At 36.2% G+C, this 12,442-nt stretch overlaps 1 protein-coding gene across 1 annotated transcript in view; it reads left to right on the plus strand.

Annotated features, from left to right (window-relative positions):
* Positions 1-12,442, plus strand: part of LOC107657382 (dual 3',5'-cyclic-AMP and -GMP phosphodiesterase 11A-like) — a 106,667-nt gene that overhangs the window by 11,047 nt on the left and 83,178 nt on the right. Inside the window, exons 2-3 of the mRNA XM_016445429.1 lie at positions 3,542-4,348; positions 7,653-7,811. Of these exons, the coding sequence (XP_016300915.1) occupies positions 3,542-4,348; positions 7,653-7,811 (966 nt within the window). The remainder of the gene's footprint in view (positions 1-3,541; positions 4,349-7,652; positions 7,812-12,442) is intronic.

A 12,442-nucleotide genomic window follows, 5' to 3' on the forward strand; every position in this document is an offset into this window, starting at 1 on the left:
TAAGAAAATCAAAACCCAGTGCATTTAAAAACCAATTAAATGAACCCATGGCTTGCATTTTGCAATAATTAATAATTAGTTCTTAATAAATCGGTCTTAATAATTAGATTTTGAAAAATCTTTATTTATTTATTGATTGACTGATTGATTGCATGCTTTCCTAGAGCCATTAAAATAATTGATTACATGATTACATTTTTACACAATGACAATAAATTATTCATAATTTATTGATTCTCCCTGAATCTTAATTTTTTTTATCTTTTTGAAATAGCATACTGCTTATATACATTCAGAAAGTCTTCCAGTTTTGTGTTCATGTGGCAATAATTATAAATTGAGAGGCCACACAGAATTTGACCACTGGATTTACAAAAATCATCAAAATTTTAAGAAGTTTTTTTAACATTTCAACATTGCATCAGTTACTGACGAACACATTAATTTTTATTTTAATTATCATTCAGTGGTAATGTTATGCTTAATGCACTTCATGTTGTTAATAACAATGAATGGAATACTGTATATGTGACACTGGACCACAAAACCAGTCATAAGTAGCTGGGGTATATTTGTAGCAATAGCCAACAATGCGGGTCAAAATGATTTATTTTTCTTTTATGCACAAATTCATGTTACTACTTATTTAGGCTACATGTAATGCAGGCATTCCCAAAATTTTTGTCATCTGAACCTCTTTCACCTAATATATTTAATTGAAGTACCTGTGAAATTTTAAAATAAATATGTTAATAAGTATCACATTAGCATGTTCATGGTTCTCTGGCGTTAGTTAATGGTCAAATGACATGCAGGTAAGCAAATAAAATATTTAATCTTTTTAGTAAGTGTTTTATTTTGATTGATGTCATTTTTAAATGATTTATTTTTACATTATTATGATTTAGTTAATTATTAGCTTTTCATTAAACTCACAAACCCCCTGCAGACAGTTCCTTTCCTAAACCCATTTGGGAAACCTTGAGGTAAGGTAATGTTTAATGCACTTCATGTTCATGTCATGTCAAAAGAAACCAAGAAATTGTATGATAATAGTACCTAAAATGTGTAATGTAATGGATTACGTTACTAACTACAATTTTGTCATGTAATTTGGAATCAGTAACAGACTACAATTTGCAAGTAATCTACCCAGCTCTGTCTATCAGTCTGTCTCTTGAAAGTCATGCAAAAAGTGGAGAAGAGGAGACATTTTTTTTTACATAGCTAAAAATATATATATAATACCACTTCAGGCACTTTATGTTCATGGAATTCTTGTTTAATCACAATTCATTTTGGTGTAAAGTGTACTAAAATAGTTAGGTATTAGCCTAAATGTAAAGTGTTGCACATTGTATTGATACATATGAGTATGTGTTTTTGTACATCGTTTGCAATTGCTTTTTATCACTTAATTAGAAGCATAAACTAAATTGTGTCATCCATTACATAGGAACTACTAAACAGACATTTAGAAGTTTATTCTAAAGTTTATGCCAAGCACTGAAAATCTAAATGTGTAAATAAAGCTTAGTTAACACTTTGTTAACACAACACACCATGTTGTAAGTGTGTCCCATCAGGTAATCAAAAGTTCTACACACATTTACATTTACATTTAGTCATTTATCAGACGCTTTTATCCAAAGCGACTTACACACACTTGTGGTCTTCATACCCAGATCAGGCCAATCAACAGTAATGTAGTAGAAATATCCCCATCTAATGGTGAACTCTACTAGAATACATCACGCATATGGTAATTAAGTATCAAAACACATTAAAATGCTTAATTTGTGACATTACCTGCACAGTAGAGAATGAATGGTTTAATAGTGGTGCAGAGCATGAATCAGACCTATGCAAAACACAAGGTAATAGACAAAGGCATCATAATTAAGCTTGATGAAAACGGAGTTCAATTAATTTCATCTGCCTGAAACAAGGCATTTGACGCCTAACACTGAGTGTTTCTTAATAAATATATAAAAAAAATGACCCAACAGGCTGAACCCAGCATTTGGCTTAAAAAATAGTGTGTACAGGGATTAATAGCAAAACATTATGATTTCAATAAATCTTCAAGAAGGATAACGGGGATCTGTGTAATACTACCACATGCAAGCTAAGCTTTGTATTCAGAGAAGAGCACATGTTCTACTCCGGCCTAACATAAATCAGAATATTGACAGGTTGGTAAATGAATTCGACACAAATATGTAGGAAACCTGTAATGAAATTGACTTGAAGGCATTATGTATTTAAAAACAAAAAATGCTAGTTTAAAGTTTGTGATAGATTGTGATCTATTGAGCCTATGCGCTGCACTTGCCAGTAGATTGTATGTTATCTCGATTGAAATTCCTACTGTTAGGAGAAAGATGTAATGACAAGTAGAGACTTCACTATACTGTCGACAGACGTGAAGTGATGTGGCGACGTGATCTGATAAGTGCATGAGTTATAAAAAGACACTAATAACTCAGCCCTATGCGTTTTGTGTTTCCCAGATTTTTTATCATCACGAAATGGGAAAAATTAGTTTTCGTGACAGCTTACATAGATTGCTATCATGACTATTTATGAGGAAAGCCGCTAAAGTTCTCGCCCCAGTTAACACTGAAAGCTGATGTAGTTTATGAACTCTGTCTACACTCTTAAAAAATTCAGATTCTGCATTGATATCAGTGGTTCTATGAAGAACCTTTAACCTTAATTGAAACTTTCCATTGTAAAAAAGGTTCTTTATAGTGGAAAATGGTTCTTCTCACTAAGAAAAGAAGGCATTTCTTCTATATGACAATGGAAAAAAAACAACATTTGTTTTAAAGTGTAGTATGCGCGTAGATCAGTACATGGGTGAGGGTCTGCGCCAGGAACCCCCTCACATTCAAGGATGTGGTCATGCTTTTGGTCAGCTGCAGAACTCAATTTGTCCACTAGAGGACGATGGAGCTGCAACTTTACACAGGGAAATAGTGAATTAGTGATATAATTTAACAGATCCTGTACAGTAGATACTAGAGGTTTGGCGCAAAATAACCGCTTAGAAAGTATAATATGCAGTGCTTTTTTTATTTTATTTTATAGAGTGCAATGTGGTCTTATGCATACCTAACACAAATATAAGGGCTTATTTAACTAATATATAGGTAATGATCTAAAATAATACATGCATACAATCATGTAGGCATTGCTTGCGACGTCACAATAATCACGAGAGTTTTGAAAAGCCATTGAGACTCCATTTCCCAGTGTCACCCAGGATGTATAATAAAACAGCCCAGTTTCGAAGAGGATGGAGGGAGGGATGCGTGATCGTGTCGTCAGCGATGCACCTGCGAAGCGCTCTGTCGCATCATCATCTCACTGGCGCTGCTTTAGAATGAACGAGAGCGAGTTGCTCAGCATCGCAACATGCTTAAACTCCGCTCCTCTCGCGGAGGATCTGTTGTTTGAAGTTTGCGAATGAAACGTTGGGCAGTCTGCACTCACATAAATGACCGTGCAAAACGCGCCTCTCTCATTTTATTTACAGATGACCGTCGCGGCAGCAATGGCAGGGTCAAACATGGTCTTTTCCGATGTTGAAAGTTTTCTAGACGAGCACCCAGAATTATTAGAGGACTATCTGAACAGAAAAGGCAAGGCAAGTATGGTGGTAAAGTGGATGAAGAACCATCACGCCACTAAAACTCCGGCGAACTCCAGCGCGGAAGCGGAGAAAGCGGCGAACGCGTGCGGCAAAGACAGCTGGGCGAGCAGAAGCGACGGACTGCAGAGACGAGCGTCGCAGAAAGAGCTGAGGAAAACCTTCGCCAGGTCTAAAGCCATCAACGCCAACAGGACTTACGACGAACACGTTAACTCCAGAGCCCAGGAGCCACTGACCAGCATGAGGAGACGCGCGCTGCTGCGTAAAGCCAGCTCTCTGCCGCCAACCACCGCGCACATCCTCTCCGCGCTGCTGGAGTCCCGGGTCAACATCCCTCAGTACCCCTCCACCGCTGTAGACTACAAATACTACCTGAAGGAGCACAACGAGAGGGAGTTCTTCCTGGAGCTCGTCAAAGACATCTCCAACGACCTGGATTTGACCAGTCTGAGCTACAAGATCCTGGTGTTTGTGTGTATCATGGTGGATGCTGACCGCTGCTCCCTGTTCCTGGTGGAGGGTCCGGCCAGTAAAAAGACTCTGGTGTCCAAGTTCTTTGACGTTCATGCTGGAACCACAGTGTTGCCCTCTCTCAGTAACTCGGATGAGGTGCAGGTGCCCTGGGGAAAGGGCATCATTGGATATGTGGCTGAACATGGGGAAACTGTCAGCATTCCCGATGCATATCAGGTGAAAGCAGGAATAAAGTGATTGCTTCTTGTCCGAAAGAAAGAAAAAGAAAAACCTTCAAGGATGTGTGTTTAGAATCACAGTTGTAAAGGGATAAAAGTATCAGTCAAATAAGAACTTACTTAAAGTCAAATTCCTATGTATGATTTTTCTTCTTTGGGATTTTGTGTTTTCTTATTTAATTCTTTTAGGATTCTTTTTAAGTCCTACAGCCATTTAGAATGTTTTAGGATGGTTTCCAAATAATGATAGAAATTCCTCTGGGATTAGGAATACGTTGTTACCATACAGTAGGATCCATGGTGAGGTCACTCACATTACATTTTCCCATATGGATAATTAATTATCATATAGACAGGACAACACATATTAAGTGAAACAGAAGATGATTGTTTCTAGTCCAAAAGTCTTAATGTGCACAGGATTGATCAATTTATCCTATTGAATAAAGTGAAAATCCTATTTTTCAGGTTATTTTATTATTATTAGTATTTATTTATTTTTGTTCCAAATAATGATTTTATTTATTTATTTTAACTAAAGGATCATTGGATAAATAATTATCAGTTAGGCAGGAAAGTATTTTACAGAGACAATTATTGATGGGGAAACTCCTGATGCATATCAGGTGAAGCAGAAATAAAATAATTGTTTAAAAAAAATCTAAAGAATTATTCTGATGGACGTTCTGCTATACTTATGATCAAATGTAAAGGTATTAAAGTCATGCAGAATAAAAAAAAAGATCCTATTTTAATTCAAAGTGTTAATGTTGAAGTAATGTTAAAGTCAAATGAGAGACAGGAACTTTTGTAAAAGCATCTAAAACCTCCTAATGCCAGATGAATTTCTATGATACATCTGTTCCAAATGATCATGAACATGGAATTTATATTGTAATTTCTATATGAAAACAACTGTAAAGGGACCAAAGTAATAGCCAAAGAACTCTTACTTTGATCTGTTACAATTTTCCAAATTATGAGATAGAGATTCAAGATGATGAAGCTTGGGGCATCTGCTGCGAAGCCAGTCATACTACATTTTCCCATATGAATAATTACTTGTCAGATAGAAAGGAACAAATTTGACTGATATCACTTTTGATGGAGAAAGAGCAATCTTTCCTGATGCACAACAGGTGAAGCAGGAATAAAATGACAGTTCGTAGTTCGTTGAGAACAGATTTGCTAATGGAATGTCTATTTTAATTTGGAATCCATCCTAATGGGAGAAAAAAACTAATCCTTTAAGAATCCTTCCGAAATTTTCGGTAGTAAAACAATTTTGAAAGTTGTGTGATCTAGGACCTTTATACAGTGCGTGTCATTGTACAAGTCTATCCCTCACAGCATAATTTGCTTCTGTGTTAAATTCAGTATGGCGTCTAACCTGACTCAAGTCTATAATTATCCCACTGGATTAAAAAAAAGAAACGGCCAAAGGTGGTTTCTTCTGGATTTTGTTTCTGGATTTGATGGTTTTAGAGGAGTTTTGGGCACTGTCTTGGAGATCAGCTGACACCACACCAAAACCTACTGAACACCAGGACGGGAGACTGGTCAAACCAGCTAACACCAGCACACCACCTTAAGCTGTTTTTTCTGTCCAGCAGCATTGTATTTGATTCTTAAATGATTCTCATTTGAGGCCCGTGGAAATTCAGTTAGGGTTAGGAAACATTAGCATTTGTTGACTCCTGCATCAATGGCAAGGTCACTCACATGACATTATCCCAAACGGATAATGACTGTCACACAGACAGGAGAGTATTTTATTGTGACCCTGAGTGATGGTTTTGGTTTGATTATTCGCTGAGATCCATAAAGGGCCTCAGTGAAATAATGAGTTGTGTGAGAGTATCGGAGTATTGATTACTGAATCGATCAGCTCAGACAAACTTCATCCTCCCTGTTCTACAGTTATAGTCCTGATGCTGTGATGATGATGATGATGATGATGATGCCAGCTCGCAGTTCTCTAATTAGTCTGTCAATCTGCGTTTGCCTTTTCATTTAGCAAGCGGAGCAGATCATTAAAACTGCATTATTTATAGCAGTAAACTCAGCATTTCAGAGACCATTCAAACATGAGATGGAAACATGGGCATGAACATTATTAGTTAATATTAATTAAAAATATTAACACTTTGTAATAACTGTCATTAATAAGTCATTGCATTATATATAAGTTGTAGCTACTTAGATTATGTACTTAAATATGAATAAGACGTAATTAAAAGTTTCATGATATTTCTGTATATTTGAACATGAACTAATCTGTTAAGATGTATTTAATGTTAGTGTTTGTTAATGTTAAAATACTGTTAAGCTACAATGCCAATCAAAAGTTTGGAATAATTAATAATTAGGCTGCATTTATTTGATCAATAATAAACTGTAATATTGTGAAATAGAGTCATTTAAAATAACTGCATTTTAAAATGTAATTTATTCCTATGATCAAAGCTGAATTTTCAGCATCATTACTCCAGTCTTCAGAGTCACACAATCCTTCAGAAATCATTCTAATATACTGATTTGCTGCTCAAAAAGCATTTCGTATTATTATCAATGTTGAAAACAGTTGTGCTGCTGAATATTTATGTGAAAATTGTGATGCGCTACCATTTAAAAGTCTGGGTAATTTAAAGAAAGAGAAAGAAAATACTTTTGTTCAGCAAGTATGCGTTAAATTGATGAAAAGTGATAAATACATTACATTTATTAAGTTACAAAAGATGTCTATTTCAAATAACAGCTGTTCTTTTAACTTTCTATTCATCAAATAATTCTGCAACAATGTATTATAGTTTCCACAAACATATTAAGCAGCAAGAACTGTTTTCAACAATGATTATATTAAAAATCATTATTAATAATTGAACGCCAATAATAATTGAAAATAGCTGAGCAGCAAATCAGTCTATTAGAATAATATATGATTTCAATATTATAAAGGTTATTTTAAATTGTAATAATTTTTTATATTACTTTTACTGTATTTTTGATCAAATAAATGCAGCCTTGGTGAGAATAAGAGACTTCTTTTTTAAAAATCTTAATTATTCCAATCTTACGGTAGTGTGTTATAAAGCAGTGGAGACCAGAAATATTCTTCTCCAGGCAGGGTAAGAAGTGTTTCTCATGTTTCTGTCACTTTCTGTGTTTTTTGCAGTTTTATTTAGTGCCGCTAGCAGCACAGCAATGACACACTTCACCTCTAATTAGTTTGGGTTCTCCTAACAGTTATTATAAGTGTTCCCATTCAGCTGAGAGTGACTGTCTCCTGTCCTCTTTTGTAGGACCATCGTTTCAGTGATGAGATTGATAAACTCACCGGATATAAAACCAAGTCTCTGCTGTGCATGCCCATCCACAACAGTGATGGAGAGGTCATCGGGGTCACACAGGCCATCAACAAGAGTCCCAATGGAGCACTCTTCACCGACGATGACGAAAAGGTACCACATGCACATGCTCTGTAACAGCGCTTTACTCGCTGCACCTTATTATACAAGTTAACTATGCTTGCCTTCCGCTCTTGTCTTCTATAAACATTTGACCTAGTGTGTTTCTTCCAATGTGTAAAATGCAACACAGAAAATAATTTTTTTTCTCCATCCTGAATGGTTTAATGTTAGAAATGGAAACGAATGCTGAGATTGACAAGTGCATCTTCTGGATTTTCAGAGTGATACAGGAGGTCAGGGGTCGTCTCTCAGCTTTCAGGGTGGAGTTTTTCATATCATTAGCAAAGCATTTCTACCTAAGGATATTGATTTTTAGATGATAGCTGTCTGAGATGGTGAATGGGAATGTGATTTGTGTAACATTAGCAACACATTATTAGCTGTTTAATAACATAGTCAATCCAAAGGCTAATGATATCAATTACTGTTACGTGTCCGACGTTGCTGAGAGTAATGCATAAAATGCATTCCCATTCTGATACATCGACTTGTACACAACCCTATAATTCATTCTTCCTCTTCTTTTTTGGAATCAGTTTCTGGTCCAAACTAGGGATGTCACGATACCAAAAATCTAGTAGTCGGTACCGATACCACTAAAAGTACACGATACTCGATACAGAGTCGATACCACTGGAAAAAATAGCAATAATACTTAAACATTAACTCCTTTAACATTACAAAAACACAACATTAGTGGCACTTGTACTTGAAATAATACACACACACACACACACACACACACACACACAAGCGCACACACACACACACCTATATTCTGAATGCAAGCAGTAGTTTAAATTCACTGACATACTGGCAGGCCGAAAATATTTTTTAAAACCATTCATAAACAACAATTATTTAAAACAATAATATTAGCCAATAATGTTGATAAGGATAATCCAAGGACGGATACACAATGAATGAACAAGCTGTAAGCTGTCAGACAGTTATGTGTGTGCGTAATCATGCGCTGCGCTAATTTGCATATATATCCACATATACTACATGATTTTGTCAGTCAGAGTCCACTTGACTTTAAAGAGCCCGAACATTTAAAGTGGCAGAAGAAATACACTATTTGGACAAAGGTATTTGGACACACCTCTTAATTATTGAATTCAGGTGTTTCAATCAAACCCATTGCCACAGGTGCATAAAATCAAGCATCTAGCCATGCAGTCTGTGTCTACGTCTACATTAATCTGGATACAATTGAAAATGGTGTTTTTATTTCAAAATGCTCTCTGTCCACACTAGCGTATTCAAGCATTTTCCAAAAGTTTCTCATCCACATTGAAACGTCGGAAAACATTAAATTCTCTTTCCTGCGCATGCGAAAAGCCTCATAAAAGCTCACTGAGATGATACAGACGGAACGGACATAATAAGTTTACATGCAATTCTTCTGCCCTGCTGAAAAAAACAGCATACTGTATGCTGCATATACACCATTATATGTCTGATCTAAAACGCAACTGCCCTCATGTTTTGCCACAAAACAGCAATCGCTAATAAATTTTCTGTCATCTTTGCAGGACTGTGATATGAAGAGTGTACGAAATAACATATCTTTAGCAACAGTGTGAAAGTAGCACATAACAGGCACAATACCGGTATAAACATGGATATCTATTAGTACAGTATGTGTCACATGACTAAACATGTGTCATCGTTTTTAAATACCTTCGTTTTCACAGTCCACTCTACAACACGAAAACGGCGTTTTCAAATTTATAGACTTTGGAGACCGTTTTCAAAAAGCTCAAGTTATCAATGACAAAAACGCTGTCTCAGTGTGGACGGAAGGCCAAAACGGAGAGAAAAAGATGCGTTTTCAAACTAAAAATATTAGTGTGGACAAGGCCTGCATTTACAAACATTTGTGAAAAAATGGGTCGTTCTGAAGAACTTAAGTGTGGTACTGTGATAGGATGCCACAATAAGTCAGTTTGTGGAATTTCATCAATGCTAGATTTTACACGGTCAACTGTAAGTGGAGGAGGTCTAATTGTATGGGGCTGTTTTTCAGGGCCTGGGCTCGAACCGTCACTTCCAGTAAAGGAAGTTCTTAATGCTTCAGCATACCAAGACATTTGGGAAAATGCTATGCTTCCAACTTTGTGCTGAACTTGACTGCCCCACACAGAGCCCTGACTTCAACCCCATCAAACACCTTTGAGATAAACTGGCATGGAGATTGTGAGCCAGGTCTTCTGATCCAAAATCAGTGCCTGTCCTCACAAATCCACTACTGGATGAATGGGCAAAAATTCCCACAGAATCACTTCAAAACCTAGTGGAAAGCCTTCACAGAAGAGTGGAAGCTGTTGCTGCAAAAGGAGACCAGTTCCACATTAATGTGTATAAAATGCGATTTCATTAAAGTCGCTGTTGGTGTAATGGTCAGGTATCGTAATACTTTTGTCCATACATATAGTGAAATTGTAGCGTGCGCTTATAATAAACAGAACAATATCGTTCATAGATGCGGATGCTAATATAGATACCTTTATAGTAATCATTCTTGGTGTGAATGGGCCTTAACATTGTGCAACCCCGTGCACACACAGAAGCACTGTTTTCTTTTACTTATAAATATATCATATCAGAACTTTTTGGGGACATAAAGTCAGAAATGTGAGGATGATACAACTGTATGATATCTCAATAAATAAAAATGCTTATTTAAAAGCAAACCATTATTGAAAAGATAACCTTATTAGGTAGTTTTACACTTTTTTATTATTTATTTGAAAATCACTACTTTGCTACTTACTAAAATGTGAAAAAAAAACCTTTGGCCTCCAACACAAAGTCTGCAACCAACATGGAGAAAAATATAAAACTGGAAATTATATCATAGAGAGGACCCCTGCAGACACTCATGACTGTGTGTCAAGGTCAATAAGTCTCTTAAAATACCAGATAATTTCATCTTTTTATGACAATACAAAGCCAGTATAACTCCTTATACTCATGTTTAATTATAAACTTATATAAAAATATATATTTGACATGATTTTAACTTTATCCTGGGCACTCTTATTTGTTATTGCTCCATTAACAGATAATTCTACCTCTGAGCAGAGAAATTTAATAAGGTGTAGAGAGTGAAATTCAGTTTAGTGCATTCAGTTGAGGAGACTGCAGTGATGTCTCGTAGCTTTGCACTGACGTCACGAACTGTGTGCTTATGTAATGGTCCTGTCATTGGATCACTGTGAGTGGGCAGAGTGTTCATGACTGTCTGTGTAAAGCTGAATAGTTAGCGTTAGTTGTCCTTGTCATCATTTGTTCTGGGTTAAGGTAGCGTGGTCAACCATGCCATGCTATCATGAAATAGCGTGGCGTGAAATAAAGTGTCTCATTAATCTTGACCTTCAGTAACAATGAAGTCTTTATAAACACAGAAGCAGTTCTCATATGGCAGAGTCATTAATCAGCGGCCGCTGCTGAAGTCCCTGAGCCGCGCTGCTCTGTTTACAGGAGCTCAAGTGACAGGTAATACGCCTTATTTCACGGGGGATGCGCGGCATGTGTGAAATGTGTGAATGTACGGGACATATTCATTTGAACTTTTTTACTTTTCTCTGTCTTTACAAAAAGTTTTGGAGTTACGGTAGTACCATTTGAAATACTTTTGGATTTCCATGTACAATATCATAACATGAATATCATATCAACATGGAACCACCACAGTACCTGTGTAAGCATTATTAGTGGTGCTTGCTAATGCGTTCATTACTATTTAGCCCCGTTCACACTGACAGTCACTGTGTGTTTTTAGCAAGCATTCCCACTCTGTATCATTTGGCGCGTCACTGCCTGTAATATCGTTTGTAATTCTTTGACCGTTTTTGATTCAGTTCACAAAACTGGTCTGAATGATTCATTCACACACTGAACTGAATTGGCTCTTGATTTCAACAACCTTAATGATCAAGTTGCAGTAGTTAATAGCTCAGTGGACCTATGTAAAAACGAAGTGCACTTAAAGGGGTCATATGATGCTTTTTTAAAGATCATTATTTTGTGTATTTGGTGTAACAGAATATGTTGACATGCTTTAATGTTCAAAAAACACATTATTTTTCAAATACTGTACATTATTGTAGGTCCTCTATGCCCCACCTCTCTCAAATGCTTCATTTTCTACAAAGTCCCTCCTTCCGACAAGCGCAGTCTGCTCTGATTGGCCAGCTGACCCAGTGCATTGTGATTGGCCGAACACCGCAAGCACTCGTAGGAAATGTAACGCCCCTTACCATAATCGCGAGCGTCATCTTTCAAAATAAATGTAAAGACAGAGCCCGAAAGGGGAACAGAGTCGTGTGACAGACACAGTTTGCCAAAGCAATTGCAGCTGGACTGCTTACAAATAGTACACATATGTATTAACAGAAAGAAAAAAATAATAAAAATAATAATAATAATAATATATAAAAAGTAATTAAGCATTAAGCAAATTAATTACTAATGTATGTAAGTTATGTAAGTAGAAATAAAAATAAAATAAGGGATTAGACATATTTACAGAAGCAATATACATCTAAGTAATATAATACAGTAATTTGGCATAATATAATCTACATGTGCTGGAAACATCAGATCAGGGCAGG

The sequence above is a fragment of the Sinocyclocheilus anshuiensis genome, unplaced genomic scaffold (genome assembly GCF_001515605.1).
Source record: "Sinocyclocheilus anshuiensis isolate Anshui unplaced genomic scaffold, SAMN03320099.WGS_v1.1 scaffold355, whole genome shotgun sequence".
Taxonomy (NCBI): domain Eukaryota; kingdom Metazoa; phylum Chordata; class Actinopteri; order Cypriniformes; family Cyprinidae; genus Sinocyclocheilus; species Sinocyclocheilus anshuiensis.